We start from the raw sequence: 21994 nt of genomic DNA on the forward strand, positions 1-21994 counted from the left end.
ACTACAGCCAAGCAGCATCTCTCCTTCATGTGTTAATTTTTATAAGGATTTAAGAAAGGTTGCCGGTAAAAATGCCAATCATTTGGTGTCTGCAGCCTCTCAGAAGTAAGACATGTGTTGCTGTTCTCTGTTTTGTTAATCAACTCAATGGGCATTTGACTGATGATCTAATGATTAAATGAGAATGATGAAGTTAAACCAAACGCTGGTGTTGTGGGACTATAATCTCTTATAACCTCAACGCTTTAGTACTGGGCGTTTGTGTAGATTATCTCCTGCAGAGGTCATAAATAGCTCTCCTTGCTCAAACATGGAAGCTGACCACAATGATGTACCTGGCATTTATTGCTGGTCACGTTAGTAGCTATATTTAGATATACTTTATAAATAGAAATACATATTTGTATTTCTATAATAGCTCCCTTTTCCATTCAGCTGATAGTATCACAACAGGTCGTGCTGCGTGGACATTGAAACCATGACGGGGAAAAACACTTCCTATTTTTATCCCAATGAAAAGTATATAAATAGATTAAGTGAAGCTTAAAAAATGCATTTACAAAAAGTGAATACCTTAATAACAAAGCTGTCAGTTTCATGACTTTACATTCATGTAATAAATGTCAATTACATTATCACCTGCTTGAGAAAAACTTGTTTTGGTCATAATAATCTTGGGATTGTAGTAATTTCACAAGGACAGAAATGAACACATTACCAATTACATCAATACCAAAAAAACGAAATATTAAAACTTGCTCGAATCCCAAAATGTTCAAATATGAATGGAATAAAAGTGGAAGTGAGCGAGCAAATAGAAGCTGGCCGTTTCATTACTTTATGTTCATGGGATACATATAAATGTCAATTAGATTGTTATTATAATAATCCTCCTTTTGTAAGGATTAATTTAACTTGGAAAGACAGGCTATAAGCACTACTAAAACTACTACTCCCACTACTACTACTAATACTCCCACTACTACTACTACTACTCCCACTACTACTACTACTACTCCCACTACTACTACTACTACTACTACTCCCACTACTACTACTACTACTACTCCCACTACTACTACTAATACTCCCACTAAAAGTACTACTCCCACTACTACCACTACTACTACTAATACTACTACTAATACTCCCACTACTACTAAAACTACTACTCCCACTACTACTAATAATAATAATAATAATAATAATACTCCCACTACTACTAATACTAAAACTACTACTACTACTACTACTCCCACTACTACTACTCCCACTACTACTACTAATACTACTACTAATACTCCCACTACTACTCCCACTACTACTACTACTACTACTACTACTACTACTACTACTAATACTCCCACTACTACTAATACTAAAACTACTACTACTACTACTCCCACTACTACTACTAATACTCCCACTACTACTCCCACTACTACTAAAACTACTACTCCCACTACTACTACTCCCACTACTACTACTACTACTACTAATACTCCCACTACTACTACTACTAAAACTACTACTCCCACTACTACTACTACTACTACTACTACTACTACTAATACTCCCACTACTACTAATACTAAAACTACTACTATTCCCATTACTACTAGTACTACTACTACTACTACTACTAAAACTACTACTACCACTACTACTACTACTACTACTACCCTAACCAGTAATAATACTCCCACTACTACTACTACTACTACTAATACTAGTACTACTACTACTAGTACTACTACTACTACTAAAACTACTACTACTACTACTACTACTACTCCCACTACTACTAATACTCCCACTACTACTACTAGTACTACTACTAGTACTACTAATACTAAAACTACTACTATTACTAGTACTACTACTACTACTACTAATACTAGTACTAGTACTACTACTAATACTAAAACTACTACTACTACTAATACTCCCACTACTACTACTACTAGTACTACTACCACTACTACCACTACTACTATTGCTAAAACTACTAGTAGTACTAGTACTACTACTACTACTACTACTACTATTGCTAAAACTACTACTACAACTACTACCACCACAATAAAGTTGACTGAAAAGCGCTCTATAACTAAAATGCATTATCATCAAATCCCACATTTTTTTTATATTTTCCAGGTGAACCCCCACTCCACCTTCGTCTGACTCCCCAGGTGTTTTACCTTTATGCAGGACAGCGTTGGCGGGCTTGTTTCCGGCCATGGACTCCTTGCTGAGGTGCTGGTGGGACTCGGCCAGACACTCCACCTCACTGAAGCGGGTGTTCAGAGCCATGGAGGGGTGGGCCGTGTCCTCCGCCATGTTCAGGTACGCAGCGCGGCGCAGCTGCTCCTCGATCACCAGCGCCTGCTCCAACAACTGACCCAGGAACACAGAGAGAAGACATGAGCATGACGGGAAAGAATATGAATTAACAACAGACAGAATCACACTCTCTCACAGGGGACGACCACTACTGCTACCACTACTGCTAATACTACTAGTGCTCAAACTACTACTGCTACTAGTGCTAATAGTAGTGCTAAAACTACTACCACCACTACTACTACTACTACTACTACTAGTGCTCAAACCACTACTGCTAATACTACTGCTAATACTACTAGTGCTCAAACCACTACTGCTACTAGTGCTAATACTAGTGCTAAAACTACTACCACCACTACTACTACTACTACTATTGCTCAAACCACTACTGCTAATACTAGTGCTAAAACTACTACGGCTACTACTACTACTGCCACTACTACTGCTGCTACTACTACTAGTGCTAATACTAGTGCTAATAATAATACTAGTGCTACCACCACTACTACTACTAGTGCCAATACTAGTGCTAAAACTACCAATACTACCACTACTACTACTAGTGCTACTAGTGTTACTACCACTACTAGTGCTAATACTAGTGCTAATACTAGTGCTAAAACTACTACGGCTACTACTACTACTGCCACTACTACTGCTGCTACTACTACTAGTGCTAATACTAGTGCTACTACTAGTGCTAATAATAATACTAGTGCTACTACCACCACTACCACCACTACTACTAATACTAATGCTACCACCACTACTACTACTACTACTACTAGTGCCAATACTAGTGCTAAAACTACCACTACTACCACTACTACTACTAGTGCTACTAATGTTACTACCACTACTACTACTAGTGCTACGGCTACTACGACCACTACTACTACTACTAGTGCTCAAACTACTACTGCTACTACTACTACTACTAGTGCTACTAGTGCTACTACCACTACCACCACTACTACTACTCAAACTACTTCTACTGCTGCTACTACTAGTGTTAATACTAGTGCTCAAAATACTACTACTGCTACTAGTGCTAATAATAGTGCCAATGCTAGTGCTAATAATAATACTAGTGTTACTACCACTACCACCACTACTACTACTACTAGTGCTCAAACTGCTAATACTACTAGTGCTACGACCACCACTACCACCACTACTACTACTAGTGCTCAAACTGCTACTACTACTACTACTACTAGTGCTACGACTACTACGACCACTACTACTACTAGTGCTACTACCACTACCACTACTACTAGTGCTTATACTAGTGCTACTTCTACTGCTGCTAATACTAGTGTTACTAACACTACTGCCACTACTAGTGCTCAAACTACTACTGCGACTTCTACTACTACTGCTTATACTATTACTAATTCTACTACTACTACCTCTACTACTACTACTACTAAAATGATATAATCTAACACAAATCCAGACAGAGTTAGAGGTGGATTTGATGGGATTGCTTGACAAATGGTGCTAAGAGTATTTCCTCATAATACTTCCCCTTGCTCCGGTAAATAATAAACATGGTAGTGGTGGGCGGTCTCGGCTCACCTTGAATCTGCGGGCCAGGAACTTGTTTTTGATCTCCAGGAAGTTTCCTCTGCTCATCTCCCCTTTGAACGGCTCGTTGAGGATGGCGAACCTGACGTCGTTCTGAACGTCCTGCCAGCGAGCGTAGCCGTGACTGAGAGACCGAGGTCAAGTGTAATAACATGAATGTTTTATGAGGGGTCGTATTATTAGATAACCAAGCAGGTTAAAGGAAGTTATATGGGGCAGCTGCACAATATTATTTTGACAATCGGCCAATATCCTGATTTGTGTCCCCTCTTCTTCATGTCTGTTTTACATCACCATGTGTCCCCTCTTCTTCATGTCTCTTCTACATCACCATGTGTCCCCTCTTCTTCATGTCTCTTCCACATCAACATGTGTCCCCTCTTCTTCATGTCTGTTCTACATCACCATGTGTCCCCTCTTCTTCATGTCTCTTCCACATCAACATGTGTCCCCTCTTCTTCATGTCTCTTCTACATCAACATGTGTCCCCTCTTCTTCATGTCTCTTCTACATCAACATGTGTCCCCTCTTCTTCATGTCTCTTCTACATCAACATGTGTCCCCTCTTCTTCATGTCTCTTCTTCATCAGCATGTGTCCCCTCTTCTTCATGTCTCTTCTTCATCAGCATGTGTCCCCTCTTCTTCATGTCTCTTCTACATCAACATGTGCCCCCTCTTCTTCATGTCTCTTCTTCATCAACATGTGTCCCCTCTTCTTCATGTCTCTTCTTCATCAACATGTGTCCCCTCTTCTTCATGTCTCTTCTACATCAACATGTGTCCCCTCTTCTTCATGTCTCTTCTACATCAGCATGTGTCCCCTCTTCTTCATGTCTCTTCTACATCAACATGTGTCCCCTCTTCTTCATGTCTCTTCTACATCAACATGTGTCCCCTCTTCTTCATGTCTCTTCTACATCAACATGTGTCCCCTCTTCTTCATGTCTCTTCTACATCAACATGTGTCCCCTCTTCTCCATGTCTCTTCTACATCAACATGTGTCCCCTCTTCTCCATGTCTCTTCTACATCAACATGTGTCCCCTCTTCTTCATGTCTCTTCTACATCAACATGTGTCCCCTCTTCTTCATGTCTCTTCTACATCAACATGTGTCCCCTCTTCTTCATGTCTCTTCTACATCAACATGTGTCCCCTCTTCTTCATGTCTCTTCTACATCTACATGTGTCCCCTCTTCTTCATGTCTCTTCTACATCTACATGTGTCCCCTCTTCTTCATGTCTCTTCTTCATCAACATGTGTCCCCTCTTCTTCATGTCTCTTCTACATCAACATGTGTCCCCTCTTCTTCATCAACATGTGTCCCCTCTGTCTAAAGAGACTCTGAAAGTTTCAGGAACAAAGATTCTCTCTTTTTTTGATCCATTTCTATAAAAACCTGTCTGAAAATGAGCTGATCAGATTTTGGCCACTTTATGATGTCATAACGATGTTTTGGCTTGAGTAACCATTAGCCAATCACCAACCAAGGTAACCCCCCCCCCCTAATCACCTGAATCTCCCCCTAGAGCACCATTGTGTTCTTTGTAACCAAATCTCTCTCAGAGGGGCGTGGGGAGGGGCTCCTTATTTTCATCTGAAGTAACAGACAGAGAATCAGCACTTTGGAAACAGGGCTGAAACAGAGGGGATTATGGGTAATGCTGCAATGATCTGTTTGGTGTTTCAGCCAATCAGAGACAGGTTCTGGACATATCTGAGACCTGTAATATATTGATGAGAAACAGTATAAGAGGGGACCTTTAAATCGTCCATTTGAAAGGATACTGTATTATTCCAGCCAGCAGCCAGTAGTCGTGGCGACGATGCCAAATCTCGAAGGTCTTCTTGGTGACGGTGGCCGCTCGCTCCTCGTTCTGCCACAGAGAGTGAAGCTCTGTAAGGGAGGGAAGAGAGGTCAGAAACAGAAACTAGAGAGAAGGAAAAGAGTGGTGTGTGTGTGTGTGTGTGTGTGTGTGTGTGTGTGTGTGTGTGTGTGTGTGTGTGTGTGTGTGTGTGTGTGTGTGTGTACCTGTGAATCCTCCGTCAGCGATGTTGAACATGAACCTCTGCTTGGTGGCTTTCTTCTTCTCCTCGACGACGTTCACCACGGCTGCAGCAGCTGTTGCTACCTCTCTGCCGTTCTCTCCGTTCTGCAGTTTGCCCGACTCGTCTGTTTTCACGGCGTCTTTATCCTCCTTTTGCTCTGCGAGAACAAACAGAAACATCTCAGTATCATCGTTCCTTCAGATTTTACAAAATGACCCGCAAGCATGTTTTTAAAGCACCATTTTTCAAGCATGATCAAGATGATTGGTCAGCAACAGCGTTTCCGCCAGGGGGGACGCCCTTATTCAGCTCAGAGCGCCCTGAACTCGAGGGCGTCCAAACAAATAAATAATTCGAGAGAAGATCGTGAGTTTTTATTGCTTGAAATGACGAAAAGGAAAAAGGACAAGGACGTCCCTCAGTTGGAGGGGCAAAGGAGTCTGGTGGGATTATTTTCACCGCCAGCAAAATGTGTTCCTGTGACGGAAAGTGTACTGCCGGGGAGACTTGACGGGGGGGGCTAGTGGAGCACGTGTGTGAACTGCGAGCGCCGGAGCCTCGCAGCGGCGAAACTGAGGCTCCGTGGTAAACCGTGGCAACATGAAGAGGCTCTTCTTAGTGAGCCGAGCCAAATGATCCGGCTCACTAAGAAGAGCCGGAATTCCCATCACTAATACGTAAAGAGATCGTGTCTAAGGCAGGGGTTCCCAAACATTTCAGCCCGCGACCCCCAAAATAACAGTGCCAGAGACTGGCGACCCTCTGTCGACAGGGGGAATTATACAGATGGCTAGTCCGCCCCTGAAAATGTCTATGCAAACGTTATTATTAATAATAATAAAAAAAAAATAAAAAAAAAAATCTTTTTTTAAAAATTATTATTATTATAATTTTTTCCATTTTAATTTTGTAATCATCTCGCGACCCCCACTTTGGGAACCCTTGGTCTAAGGGACGGCTCAATTCAAAATTCAAGTCACGTGACTCGACGTGACGTCACACACACACACACCACCACCCCCCCCCCCCCCCCCCCCCCACTCTCAGCCCTGGTCTGGAGGGAACACTGGTCAGTAGTATGCGTGGTAAGGTGACCTATAAAAGATACATCGGACAGACATCTCACCGTCAGTTTACAGTTAACACAAATAGTTTTAAAAGTTAGTGCGTGTAAAATGCACAAATCTCATTTTGAAATTCATACTTCTCACGCTTATTTAATTTTCGAATAACAAGACTCAAACATTTTTTATTTAGGTACAATTTGCATGCACAAATACCAATAACTCACTGCCATGAGTAGTTTTAGCCCCCCCACGATATGTCCCGTTTAGAGTGTGTGTTTGTTGACATGTACCTTTCTTCTCCTCTGTCGGCGAGCTGGTGTCCATCTTCTCATCTTTCCCCTCCTCAGCTGAAACAACAAAAGCACCGTGAGATAATGCAAAGGGGAAAAAGGCTCAATGGAAAAGTTGTTGTCTGTGTTTTGCATTTTGCTGTAGTTGTATATTTGTGGAGTATTGTACTTCGAAGCTATATATTTTAACTACACATGTAAAAGCACAACTAAGGACAAGAGGGGAACATGTGCTCTCTGTGCAGCTCATACATATCTTAGACATCGCCCTGATCAAATCATTTAACTTCAGCTGCCTCACCTTTAGACTTGTCCTCCTCTGACTCCGTCTTCCCCTCCGAACTTTCACCCTTGACCTCAGCAGGAGCGTCCTTCTCCGGCTCCGAAGTCTTCTCGTTCTCTGCTTTGTCCTTACTCGTGTCCTCCGTCTCCTTCTCCTTCTCCTTTCCTTCGTCTCCATTTCCTGTGTCCTTCTCATCCTTCCCCGCGGCCGAGTCTACCTCCTCTCCTTTCTTTTCGATGACGGGGGATTTTTCAGACTCATCAGGGATTTCAATAATCTAGAGAAGTAGAACGTTCCAGTTAGCAAAATGTGTGTTTGCTGTTGCTCAAATCTTATGAGACTGTTCTGAAAACAAAGGGTGGATGATTTGGATCTGAGCTCACCTCTGAATCGTCTGCCTTCTTCGCTCCTTTGCCGTCCTCGACTTCCTTCTTCACGTCTTCCTTGTCCTCAGACTTCGACAAATCTTCTGACAAGAAATATTAAAAGGTCAGAGATAGAAATTCATTTAACTAATGTAACGGCCACACATTGATTTAGGGAGTTTTTTCTGAACTGTAGTGGCAGGGGAAAAGGTTTAAAGGGGACCTATCATGCAAAATGCACTTTTGTACGTCTTCTCTACATGAGTATGTGTCCCCGGTGTTCCAGGGAACTCACCAAGTGTCAGAAAACACAACCCTCTCTATTTTCCTCCATACCCAAATCTCTTAAAAAGGGGCTGCAACGGATCTGATACAGACTGATCCAGATTTGAACACTTCTATGACGTCACAGAAGTGGGGCTACGGCTATTGGGCCAACTCCACCAATCAGGAGGAGACAGCCACGGACATTGCCGTTGGAAAGCGCTGGAGACGCTGTAGTACATATGCCAGGCCTGTAGATGGTGCTGTTCTCACAGAATCAGCCCATGCAAAGACAGTGTTAAATTGAGCGAAATGAGGAATGGCTAAAATGCATGATCTGTTTGGTATTTAGAAAAATAAAAAGTATAAATATGCCTTATATAGGTATGGTCCTACACTATATTATTCAAATATAGCATGATAGGTCCACTTTAGGGCATGTGGTTATCATGACATTAAATGAACTATGATATCCTCGCAACTGCAGTTGTTAATGTCCACTGTTATGTACGGTTTGAGTCATTAAGCCTCATCTGCATATTCACCTGTCGCGGCGCGCCCAGGGGCTTTTTAGTGGGCGCGTCACCGGGACACCAGGGGTTGGTTCTCACGGGAGGAGGAAGTGTGTGTGTGTGTGGCGAATGCGGGTATTCAGAGGGATATTTAGTTTCCTAAGCATGTGTATATATATATGTTAAAATGCAACGGGGAAGTAACTGAAAATAACTAAATGTGGATATTGCATCGACCGACCACGAAGCACGTCTCCGTGGAGAGGACGCGCACAGATAGAGAGATTCTCTCCAACACAGGGAGAGATTTGTGCCACGCCGATCATCGTGTTGAATAAAACTATTCAAAAAGAGGTATAAAGAAACAATTCTCACGAGGTATAGGGATGAAACTGCTAAACCATAACTGTTTATATTCTTGTTTTGTATTCTAACTCGCCATTATATGAATGATTATATAAATTAGGGAAGGTTTAGGTATACATTGATATTGTATGTTAACATTAACAAAGATGTTAAAAAAAAAGGGAGAAGGGGTCGGATTAAATAAGTGTAAAATTCTTCCGACCCCTTTTCGGACGTGTAATTAGCTAAAGCTTTATTGTTTATTGATATCAGACAATGATACTACAGATTATTCAATTATTAATTACATATTTTGTTTTGTTATTGCATTCATTTGTATAGCACTGTATCATGTCTGTATCATCTTTTGTTTCATTTGTATTTTCTTTGGTTTTACACGCTCGAAAAAAATAAAATAAACTTGTCCTTTTCTGTGGATTATAGCCTAAATAGGCCTTCAAACATTTCCGCTTTTTGCTGCCGACGGGCGCAGGAGCAACAGCTTTCTTTTGTCAATGAACTATAGTGGCCTGGATTAGGCAGTAAAGACAATTTCGGTTTATCGCCGGGCGGACTTTTTGTTTTGCTGGAAAACTGTCAATATAATTGAATAACGTATAAAACCTGTCTTTGTTTATTTTGTGAATGTGTGGATGTAGACAGTAGTAAATACACTTCCGTACAGACTATTTTGTGGAAAGAGTAATGTTCCCGTTTAGCCTTTATATCATTATTTCATATCATGAACCCCTTGTGCGTTTATTTAACACAGCTATGTTTGATAGTTGATCGTCACCTGAACTAGTTGGCTGAAGGTTGAATAAGTGAAAAAACTGTCTCTTACTTTCTTGTTTTTTCGTCTGTTTGCAAAAGACCGTCAGCTGACAAGTCAAAATATTGTGTTTAAGCGTGAACAAAGACCAACTGATACCTAACTCTCACAACTTCCAACATACTTAGGGTTGTGAGTTAAAACGTTTACTTCACATTAAGTTTACCTTTGGGTAAAACTTGAGGTAAAGCATGCGGTGCTGAGGTTAGTGCTGAGAGGAAATGCATGTCATCTGTGAAAGGATCCCCTTAAAGACAACACGTTACAGCACACTGTGATGGCTCTCACTGCGTGAGAAATGGAAGAGGCAAGACACTTTAGATGTATTTTAGCATCTATTCTGTGGATTCCATTTTGGATCTCATTTTTTCATTCTTCTCAAAGCCTTAAATCAGCGTTGCCTGCAAACTCTTAACACGTTGCATCTGGTCATTGTGTATTCGAATGACCCTGCTCACAGTATTATTTATAATTATGCTGAAATTAATGTAGTACAATATTCATGTTTTTACTTTAACTGCTAATGTGTATATAAATATTGTGTGTGTGTGTGTGTGTGTGTGTGTGTGTGTGTGTGTGTGTGTGTGTGTGTGTGTGTGTGTGTGTATGTGTGTGTACCTGGGACAGGAGTGTTGGGTGCTGTGTGTGTGTGTGTGTGTGTGTGTGTGTGTGTGTGTGTGTGTGTGTGTGTGTGTGTGTGTGTGTGTGTGTGTGTGTGTGTGTGTGTGTGTGTGTGTGTGTGTGTGTGTGTGTGTGTGTGTGTGTGTGTGTGTGTGTGTGTGTGTACCTGGGACAGGAGTGTTGGGCTGTGTGTGTGTGTGTGTGTGTGTGTGTGTGTGTGTGTGTGTGTGTGTGTGTGTGTGTGTGTGTGTGTGTGTGTGTGTGTGTGTGTGTGTGTGTGTGTGTGTGTGTGTGTGTGTGTGTGTGTGTGTGTGTGTGTGTGTGTGTGTGTGTGTGTGTGTGTGTGTGTACCTGGGACAGGAGTGTTGGGCTGTGTGTCTGCAGGAGTTCCAGATGAGGGGGTTTTTGAATCTTCTCCAGCAGCTAAAGCCGCAGCTCTTTTGTTTTCCTCCAGCTCGGCCATCCAGGGCATCGACCACTGACCGTTCACATGCTCAAACTCCTGCACCTGGACATCAGAGGGGGGAGGTAGTGGAGTACAAATACTTTGTTACTGTACTGAAGTACATTTTCCTGGTATCAGTACTTTACTCCACTACTTATTTTTCTGACCACTTTTTACTTTCTACTTCTTACATGTTGAACACAAATACCTGAACTTTCTACTTCTTACATTTTCCAAACAGGCTGGTTCCTTTCGTTTGAATGTGTGGCGTGATCATTATTATCATTATTATTTAGAGTCATTGCGTGCCTATTGATTTGAACACGATCCGTTGTAGCAGGACAAGGGGGAAAGTAAACACACTCCTACAGATTCCCTGAGAAAAAGGGGAGTGGCTAATCAAGCCACCCCTGAGAGAAGCTGGAGGAAACCAATCAAGGCAATGATTGGCACCTGTGTGCTGTTAAAATTTGGACAGCATGTCATCCAACAGAAAGAGAGAAAGAACCAAGAGGAAGTTGGATCTAGCAAGGAGGAAAGTGGATTCTTGAGGACTCCGTCAGAGAAATCAGGCTATTTTGGGGAGTTTTTGCCACTGAGCCCATGAGCTGTTGGGAAACATTTCACTTTCCCCTTCCCAGTTAAACCCTGCAATCCAGTGATCTACTCTGGCCTGTCACCCTCAGATAAGTTATTCTCACTACCCCAATATCATTTCCCCTCCTCTTGCACTCTACACCCACACATCCCTATCCCCTGAACTACACTCTTACCCTGAGTGACAAAGGACAACAAAGACTTCAAGGAAAACGTTGTCATGTTGCCGTTGTTCAGCATGGAAACATTCATTAGCTAACAATGACATTATTGTTCTATTAATATAAAGGGAGGTCAGGTACTCTTTAAAACAGCTGCTAGTTATGGGTACTTTTTACTGAAGTACATTTAAAAGCCTCTTTACTTTGACTTGAGTAAAGAAGTTTAGTCAGTACTTCTACTTTCACCAGAGTATTTTTAAACACGAGTATCTGTACTTCTACTTGAGGAAAGGATGTGTGTACTTTTGCCATCTCTGTCACTCAGTCAGGGATTAAACACTCAAAACTATCTACACATGTTCTCCTGATACTCGGACTCCATACCTTTTTCCTGATGAGGGACATCACCCCTATGCGTGTGAGCACGTGTTGTCTCGACAGACCCTCCCGAGGGACGCCGTCTGCAAACGTCTCGGCTCCGTCAGCGCCCGGCTCACACAGGTGACGCATGAACAGAGACACGTAGGCCCTGCGGACACAAAGAAGGTGGAAGGATGTCACGGAGAATATGTTTAGATCATTTCAATGCTCACAAATAAAACACTTTAATCAAGATGATAGATATACTCAAAAGTGTTAAGATGCTTCTAGGGCAAACTGCTTCTCCAAGTAAGTTTAGAAACGGAGGAGGAGCTGACATATTTTCACATATAACTCAGTGAACAAAGGGTTTATTTCAAGCAAACCAGAGTGAGTGATTGTTAGACGAGAGGAAAGAATAACCATTAAAAGTTTTATTTTGTTAAGTGCATCTGCCTTGGCATTTGATGTTAACTTTAAAGGTCTCCTATTATAATGTTTCTCATCAATATATCACATGTCTCTGATTGGCTGAAACACCAAACAGATCATTGCAGCATTACCCATAATCCCCTCTGTTTCCAAAGTGCTGATTCTCTGGCCGTTTCTCAATCTCGAGGAAACTGGCTTCCAAGCCAATATTTCAAGGATGCTACGTCATCGAGAGCCGCCGAAGGACTGTTCCAATCTCCAGCATACTTGGAATTCCACTGAGGCCGCGTCCTTGGTTTGGGGGTAATTTCAAGGCTGCACATGGGTAGACTTCGCGTCCTTAAAATCCCCACAATGCTTCACGCACGGACCAATTTCCCCAAATCTGTGGCGGAAAATGTAAGGCGGGGCCTCTCATAAGACGCACACTTGCACACTTGCTAGCCTGTTCCACTCTTCGTTTTCCGAATGCCAGGAAGTATTCTTGCCTCGCTTCTGAAGCAAGTGACTCGGAAGACATGTGCTACCAAGCAAGCGTCCTCGACATTGAGAAACGGCCACTGTCTGTTACTTTAGATGAAAAATAAGGAGCCCCTCCCACGCCCCTCTGAGAGTGCTCTAGGAGGAGATTCAGTTGATAGGGTGGGGGGGTTACCTTGGTTGGTGATTGGCTAATGGTTAAACAAGCCAAAACATCGTTATGACATCACAAAGTGGCCAAAATCTGATCAGCTCATTTTCAGACAGGTTTTTATAGAAATGGATCAAAAAGAGAGAGAATCTTTGTTCCTGAAACTTTCAGAGTCTCTTTCCACAGAGGGGACACATGTTGATGTAGAAGAGACATGAAGAAGAGGGACACATGTTGATGTAGAAGAGACATGGAGAAGAGGGGACACATGTTGATGTAGAAGAGACATGAAGAAGAGGGGACACATGTTGATGTAGAAGAGACATGAAGAGAGGGGACACATGTTGATGTAGAAGAGACATGAAGAAGAGGGGACACATGTTGATGTAGAAGAGACATGAAGAAGAGGGGACACATGTTGATGTAGAAGAGACATGAAGAAGAGGGGACACATGTTGATGTAGAAGAGACATGAAGAAGAGGGGACACATCTTGATGTAGAAGAGACATGAAGAAGAGGGGACACATGTTGATGTAGAAGAGACATGAAGAAGAGGGGACACATGTTGATGTAGAAGAGACATGAAGAAGAGGGGACACATGTTGATGTAGAAGAGACATGGAGAAGAGGGGACACATGTTGATGTAGAAGAGACATGAAGAAGAGGGGACACATGCTGATGTAGAAGAGACATGAAGAAGAGGGGACACATGTTGATGTAGAAGAGACATGAAGAAGAGGGGACACATGCTGATGTAGAAGAGACATGGAGAAGAGGGGACACATGTTGATGTAGAAGAGACATGAAGAAGAGGGGACACATGTTGATGTAGAAGAGACATGAAGAAGAGGGGACACATGCTGATGTAGAAGAGACATGAAGAAGAGGGGACACATGTTGATGTAGAAGAGACATGAAGGAGAGGATTTTGCATAATACGTGACCTTTTAAGTACTTGACATTTTCCGTTATGCATGGATTTTTTTTTATCAACGCCAAAGAAGTATTGACACTCACTTGAATTCCTTCTCAGATTTCCCTCGCAGGTCCCGGACCAGCCACTGGTTGGTGAAGGCGTCCTGCGGAGGCATCCCATAACGCATCACTGCGTTCAGGAACGCCTTCCTCTGGCGAGCATTGAAGCCCAAAACCTGGCAGGTGATAAAGAAATCCAGATGTTTAAAACTGTCTGCACGATCTGCTTTTTCATTACGACCATCAAACACTGGGATATGCTTTGAGCTGAGTTCAAAACATGCTTTCACTCGTATTCACATGGATATTGAGCAATCAGTGGCGTCAACATTAGTCGATATAAGCTGTGATATTATAGCAGTACTGATAAATGTGCTGGTATTTCTATTTTATACATCTGTACTCCAATCTGACTTGTATAATTGTTAATGTGATGGAGACTATGAATTGTTTTTTGGGAAAATAGCTTATAATAATCTGGCATAAACTATTCTCTTTTATTGAATCTGTTTATTTACATAAATACATTTAATGCATATCATTTTTGTTATTTCTATTAATACTATTGTTGGGGAATAATTTGCCCTGCATGTCCTCCTTCGCCCTCTGACGCAGCTGACCAGCCTTGAGCATCCGTTATCTCTCTCATGTTGTTGATGTTACCAGTTAATGACCGGGCAACTGTCGGTCAGAGAGTTATTGTTGTGGGAGATCTGGAACACATCCTTCTCGGGGTGTAGATGACCCCGAGGCATAAGCGACAACAACTGTGATTCAGTGTCCTCAGCTGTTTAGTCTATCTATTGAAGAATGTTGATTATTACACTCTGGACTAGTTAAAACCTGGAGCTACAGGAGGGGTCTGCAGAATTGATTGTGGCATCTCTACCCTGTGGTCAAACCGTGACCCGTGACATGTCGTGTGGATTCTCCGGCCGAAGCTCCAAATAAACCGTCAGTGTTTGCCATCAGAGCTCCGGCTCTCAATCAAGTCTCTCTTTGAGTCCTGACTCCAGAAGTTTCCCCCACAACTATAACTGTGTACCTACTATCTGTGTTAATGTCTTATTCTGTTGCTGCTACAACACCTGCATTCCCTAATGGAATCAATAAAGGTCAATCTTATCCTATTTTATTTTTTATGAATGGTATTAATTCCAAAAATGACATAAAACCAACAATTAATACCAAAAATTGGGGTTAAAGAAAAGACACTTTCGAGGCATTTCTGTTCTTGATGTCTTACCTCGATGTTCCCTCCGACCCGGGCCAGCAGCGGAGGCAGAGGTTTATCTCGATCGTTCCTCAGCCCTTTGCGGTTCGGTCTGCGGGCGTTAGCTAAAACGAATATAGCGTTAGTGTTTACAAGATCCAATGCGCAGTCACATTCAACTCAAGGTGAATTTTGAAGAATGATGGTGTGTCTTCTTAACGTCCTAAAGCTGCTCTCCACTCACGGCTCTTCTCTGATGCTGATCTCTCTCTCTCTCTCTCTCTTCACGTCTACATTCAACACTTTCAGAACATTTAAAACTGAAAGCATTGTTGTGGTGTACTTCGTTTAATGCAATTGATATCAAGTATACAATCCATACAAAACATGTACATATTGGATCACAGTTAATTCATTTATCAAATAAATAATGCTGTATAAGAGAGCAATTGCATCAAACACTCAAACACTCAGTTAACATGAAGCATACAGTATCTTTGTAGAGCAAGAGAACAGTCCAGCTGCTTGAAAATCCTTTAATTTAGTTTACTTTGCTGTTCTTTCCCTATTTCTTTGATTTTTGTCTTCCCTTTTCCTCCTTTTCTTTCCTTGATTTTTGTCTTCCCTTCTCCTTTTCTTTCTTGCTTTCCTTGATTTTTTTTTCTTTCCTTTTCCTCCTTGCTTTTCCTTGCTGCAGAAACCCCCCTGTCTTTTGAGCGGTTGTAGAGGTGGTCAATGAGGATATCATAGCTGTCGTCTGAATCTACATCTGTGGAGGCGGTTCGAAGGATGTTAGTGGGAGAATGTCTCAAAGGGGCAAATCGTAAACTCAAATTACAACTCCATATGTCTTAAACGGAACATCTGTAACATCGTATGAAGAGTAAAACTCCTGAACCACAGAACAGGGGTTCATTGAAAGACATATTGTTTGTTTTTTATTGATAAAATGTCACTATTTATCACTGGAACTGTAAAAAAAAAATATATAGAAATTATTGTTGGATTTTCAAATGTATGACAGTCCTTGAATGTGTGATCATGTGTGACCAAGACTTCTCTCAGGACAAACAACGTGTCATTTAAAATGTTTCCAAAATCAGGTTTAAAGGTTTTAAAAGCCAGATCCTATGAAGAAATATTAAATTCTGTTCTCCTCAGTACAACTGGAGAGCCATGGATGACTCAGCTTCAACAGTTACATCACAAACTGTAACTGAACCGCAGGCTGCTTGTATGGTAATGTTTTTCGGCGTATAGATACACACACAGGAAGTCAGACACCACTATGATCCAATCCTTTTCAGTAATGTACAAAATGGAATACATTTACATTATAACACACACACACACACACACACACACACACACACACACACACACACACACACACACACACACACACACACACACACACACACACACACACACACACACACACACACACACACACACACACACACACACACACACACACACACACACTCTTTACCTTCGCTCCTTTCGTCAAAGTCCTCGTCACCTTCCTCCGAGGCCACAGAGTAATCTGATTGGTTGTCAGACTGATCCTCCTGCCAGTCTAAAGGGAGGAAAGGCAAAACAATTTTAAAAAGTACAAAACTATTCGCTGTGTGGACGGACTCATTACTGATAGACAAGATACATGAACATTAAACTACTCATGGAGCAGCAGCCTACTTTATCAAATCAACTCTAACGCCCCCTTCACAGGTAATCAATAGTGTGAAACATACTTAATACAAACAAAAGTCAATAAAACAAGAATAAAATAGTGAAAAATGTATTGAATTGTTACTGTCAACTCGCAACCAGGAGAGGGAGCTACTGCTTCTCAGTTTTTGTCAATATATTATCAAATGAATATAGGTCATGGGTTTGGTGTATTTAGTGGTTTGACAAAGTATTCATAAGTCTTCTGCAACCCTGAATTAATTTTGCCAAAGTGGACCAAAGGCAGGGTGCAGGAGTCCTGAAGTCAAATGTAAGACCTTCTTTAAGACCCTTTCCATACATTTTAAGACCTCATCGCCACTTTGAGTTTTAACCGGTTACATTGGCAACACACTTTACCTCACATTGACTATATACAGTATTGATTGTCCTTCCTCCTTATCTTCCAACCATTTGGACGCAAACTTGCATTTCCCCATAACGATGTTGTTTAGCAACCGGCGTGAACGGACCTTCGCGCGCTATCAAGCAGCGAGCGTGCGATGTCCTGTTCAGGGGCCTCATTTATAAAGGGATATACGCTCAAAATATGGCGTACGCCAGTTTCTACGCAATGTTTGCGATTTATAAAATACTAACTTGACGGGAAAACGTGCGGTCCTCCACGCAAACTCTAACCCATGCGTACGCACTAAGCACAAACACGGGAGAGACGAGAAACTGCGACACCGCTGGCAGAAGGAAGAATGGAGAGAAATATGCGGAAATAATACCATAAATAAAATGTTACCTCTCATTTATCATACATGAAGAATTCATTTTTCAAAAATTGATCAAAGCCAATCTTAAAATGATTTAACAAAAGCCTGTTTGAGACTCCTCAGTGCACACAAAAACATAACTTGGAGAAATAAATAAATACGGATATTTTATTTAAAACCACCTCAAATATGTTGTTAATGTTATGAAATGTTTTCTCATAAATGATGCGGTAAGCAGGAGGACAGAATTACGTCTAAACTGACGCCGTTTTGCATTTCTATAGGTTGTAGATACGAGCATGGTTTTATATACTAACACGTTTAATCGTGTTTTATGCCGTTTGCTAAGACTTGATAAGTCCCTCATAAAACACATGAGGTATGGAAACTAAGAACACCCAACCCAGTCTCATGGCATTTCGTGTTCACCAACACGATTTTTAATCTATTGATTCATGTTCGATTTTCCCCTTTTTTTCGTGTTGCACAGCACGATTTTAAAAGCAATGTGGTAGTCTCACGGCATTACGTGTTATAGGAAGACCGGAGCTGTGTGGTTCATAAAAACATGTTCTTACTCAATAGCAAGCCACAATTATTGCTTTTATTTTAAATCGTATAATTTCTGACTTTTGCTGCCGTCTGTGAGGAAAATAAATGGGGCTGAGAGCCTCAGGATACTGAAGTCTGTATTTTTTAAATCTTTTTTTCCTTCTAATTTGTTATTCTTTTCAAAATAACACACTTATTTACTCACCAATAACACACAATTATCCTTGTTTTTATTTATTTTGTTTAGTTCCATAATCTATGGCTTTTTTGGCGTCCGTGAGGAACTGAATTTCAAAATAAAAATAACCGGAAACAGACGTAGGCATTTTGAGCCATTACCCAAGATCCTCAGCTATGGTTTAAGCTCGCCAATTGGATGTTTTAGCCGCAATGCATGTTGGGATTTGGTGTTTATATGATATGAAATCGGAAAAACATTTTAAAACAATGAAATACTTAATTCCGAGTGTTCTTGCTTTTCTCTTTGAAAGTCATCACATAACGGCATTGTAATACACGGTTCGGCTGCATTACATATTACAGATCTGCCGTAGTTCTCTATTTATAGAGCCCTGATGAGAAGACCTTTGGAAAAACTGGAAGAAATGCCGCCGAAACTGAATACTTGACGTGGATCATAAATATATCAACAATTAAACAACATCTTCAATTTCTCTTCACACACTCCTTGCAGTATCTAATTCGGCTGACTTTTACATTTGATCTAATTCATGGATAGGTTATATTTACACCATAACGGTGCACAGCTGATATAAAAGAGCTTGTAGTTTTTAAAGATATTACTGATTTTCTTTGAATATAAGAATGTAAATACTGAGTCTGAAATAGTATAGCAATATGCTGTAAAATTATGTGAAAACATGAATAAAACTACACATCTTCAGATGTTGTACATACATAAGTGTCCTACACTAATAATACAAAGTTATTATCGCTGTGTGTACCTTGTGTGCACCGCCTAGTGGTTAAAGCACGTTATTGAATTATTGTTTTTATGTGTTATATTTGATTACAAAAATATTAAGAGTACATACTTTCATAGGGGGAAAGTAGAAGGTCAATGATAGCAATATAGAATATAAAAAATCAAGAAGATACTGTAAGTGATCTCTACAATAAAACAGTTTAGTGCAGGATGTACAAAGATATTAATATGAGGATGTGCAAAACATAAAAACGAATGAACCTTTATTTAAACATTAAATAATACTTTAGATTAAGGTCTTCTTTTAAATAAGAAAAAAGCTTTGGGGGTATCTATCTACAGATATTAAGCCTGACAAAGTACTTAACGTCTAATATATTGCTTTCCTGCAATGTTAACTATGTTGAAGCACTTATTTTAACTGATATTATACATGTTAATTATACTCTTATGTATGTAGATAGTATAAGAAATGTGAAGAATATGACAGTTTAATGGTGGAGGTACACACATATTGATAGATGTCTTGTAATGCGCTGTTGAGGAACCTGTGACCCAAGATTTTCATTCATTGCATAACTACACCGTAGTTGTGTCTATGATATGTCAATAACCTTTGAAAATCTTGAAAGGGATGTGAAAAATAGCCATTATATACAGTCTTTAATTAGCTATTAGTAGAGAATAACGAGTAATGAATATACTTTATTACTCGTTTCCATTCATGTCAATTGCAGATAAATGTTTAGTCTTCTCAAGCACCAACTATCAAATATATCTCCTGATTGTTGGCACTTGACAATCACCTTCCCTGAATTTTACTCAGGTGTAACTAAAGTCTGATTTAAGGGTTGTTTATATTTCACATCATTAATCAGAATCTGCAAAGTAACTCAAATAAGTGTAGTGGAGTAAAAATACCAGGTTAACCTCTGAATTGTAGTGGAGTAGAATTACAAAGTAACAATGAGCTGTCATGTGGGTATTGGTGCATTCACACCTAATAGTCCGCTCTCTGGTGCGCACCAGGGGCCTCATTTATAAAGGGATATACGCTCAAAAAATGGCGAACACCATTTTCTACGCAATGTTTGCGATTTATAAAATACTAACTTGACGGGAAAACGTGCGGTCCTCCACGCAAACTCTAACCCATTCGTACGCACTAAGCACAAACGCGGGAGAGACGAGAAACTGCGACACCGTTGGCAGAAGGAAGAATGGAGAGAAATATGTGGAAATAATACCATAAATAAAACGTTACCTCTCATTTATCATATATGAAGAATTCTTTTTCAAACATTGATTAGAGCCAATCTTAAAATGATTTAACAAACGCCTGTTTGAGACTCGTCAGTGCACACAAAAACATGACTTGGAGAAATACATAAATACGGATATGTTATTTAAAACCACCTCGAATATGTTGTGTTAATGTTATGAAATGTTTTCTCATAAATGATGCGGTAAGCAGGAGGACAGAATTACGTCTAAACTGACGCCGTTTTGCATTTCTATAGGTTGTATAGATACGAGCACGGTTTTATATATGTTTAATACATGTTTAATCGTGTTTTATACCGTTTGCCAAGACTTGATAAGTCGCTCGTAAAACACAGGAGGTATGGAAACTAAGAGCAACATATGTGGTAAATTGTACAGCTAATATAACATAACACATTAGTTATATTTCCTTTAACTGGTGGATATAGAGTTGCTGCGGGGGGGTTGAGATGCACAGGCTGCAGTGGAGACGCTGCGCACAGCCGATCGACAGCTGGGACACAAACCACCAAATACAAAAACATAATTCAGATCCAGTCGTAATGACTCCACTCCGGAGGGATTCCCCGATCATTTCTTACAGTTTCTCATCAAGGGGGGGGGGGGGGGGGGGGGGTCTCCTGTCCCCGGTACAAACACACTGCCTGAGGAAGGCTATATATTTTTTGTCATTAACCTTTTGCGGACCACTTATTTATTTATTTTGGTGGCGATCCGACCTCCATGCTGCTACTCTGGTTCAAACTGCATCCACCAAACAATAGGATTGATCTCGACCTCCCCAAAATAACCTACATCTGACACGGTGTGAGATGATTTTTTTTAGCATTTCTGTCGTCATTTCCTGCGTTCTTCTCCATGCAGTCAGTCAAATTGGATGAATGAAATGGCGTTTCTTTGACTATTTATAGGCAAACATGGGCGTTACGTGAAGCCCGCAAAAGCTGCACCGCATTTCGAGTCGATTGTAATCCTAATATAAAAAGGGAAACCGGCGTAGGAAGTGCTGTACGCACTTTCCTCACCGGTAAGCAATGTTTGGTGAATTGGAAAATGTCTGAAAATATCTGTACCTATTTTTTGGATTTCTACTACGTAAGCAACTTTCCCACGTGAATCCTACGCACGGCGTTATGAATGAGGCCCCTGACCTTCATAGTTTCCCTTTATGGGACCGCCTCCTTATTAAAAAAACAGTTTTTAAGCATGCTTGATCTAAAATATACCTTTCTATATAAAACACAACCAACACGTTTCTATACCAAATCTACATATAGCTGTTGAACAGATTAGGGCTGGACAATTTGGGGAAATTATATATATTTGGGATTGTTTTGACTTATATTGCAAATGCAATGTTTTTTGCGATATTAGAGGGA

The 21994-nt window shown here is 40.8% G+C and overlaps 1 protein-coding gene across 1 annotated transcript in view; it reads right to left on the minus strand.

Annotated features, from left to right (window-relative positions):
* The window catches only part of chd4b (chromodomain helicase DNA binding protein 4b), a 70364-nt gene that overhangs the window by 2766 nt on the left and 45604 nt on the right, over positions 1–21994 (minus strand). The window contains 12 exon segments of the mRNA XM_079691485.1: positions 2202–2397; positions 3928–4060; positions 5725–5833; positions 5969–6142; positions 7343–7399; positions 7644–7902; positions 8009–8094; positions 10916–11072; positions 12152–12296; positions 14210–14343; positions 15414–15505; positions 16873–16959. Of these exon segments, the coding sequence (XP_079547611.1) occupies positions 2202–2397; positions 3928–4060; positions 5725–5833; positions 5969–6142; positions 7343–7399; positions 7644–7902; positions 8009–8094; positions 10916–11072; positions 12152–12296; positions 14210–14343; positions 15414–15505; positions 16873–16959 (1629 nt within the window).

This window comes from Notothenia rossii, assembly GCF_949606895.1.
Source record: "Notothenia rossii genome assembly, chromosome: 7".
NCBI classification, from domain to species: domain Eukaryota; kingdom Metazoa; phylum Chordata; class Actinopteri; order Perciformes; family Nototheniidae; genus Notothenia; species Notothenia rossii.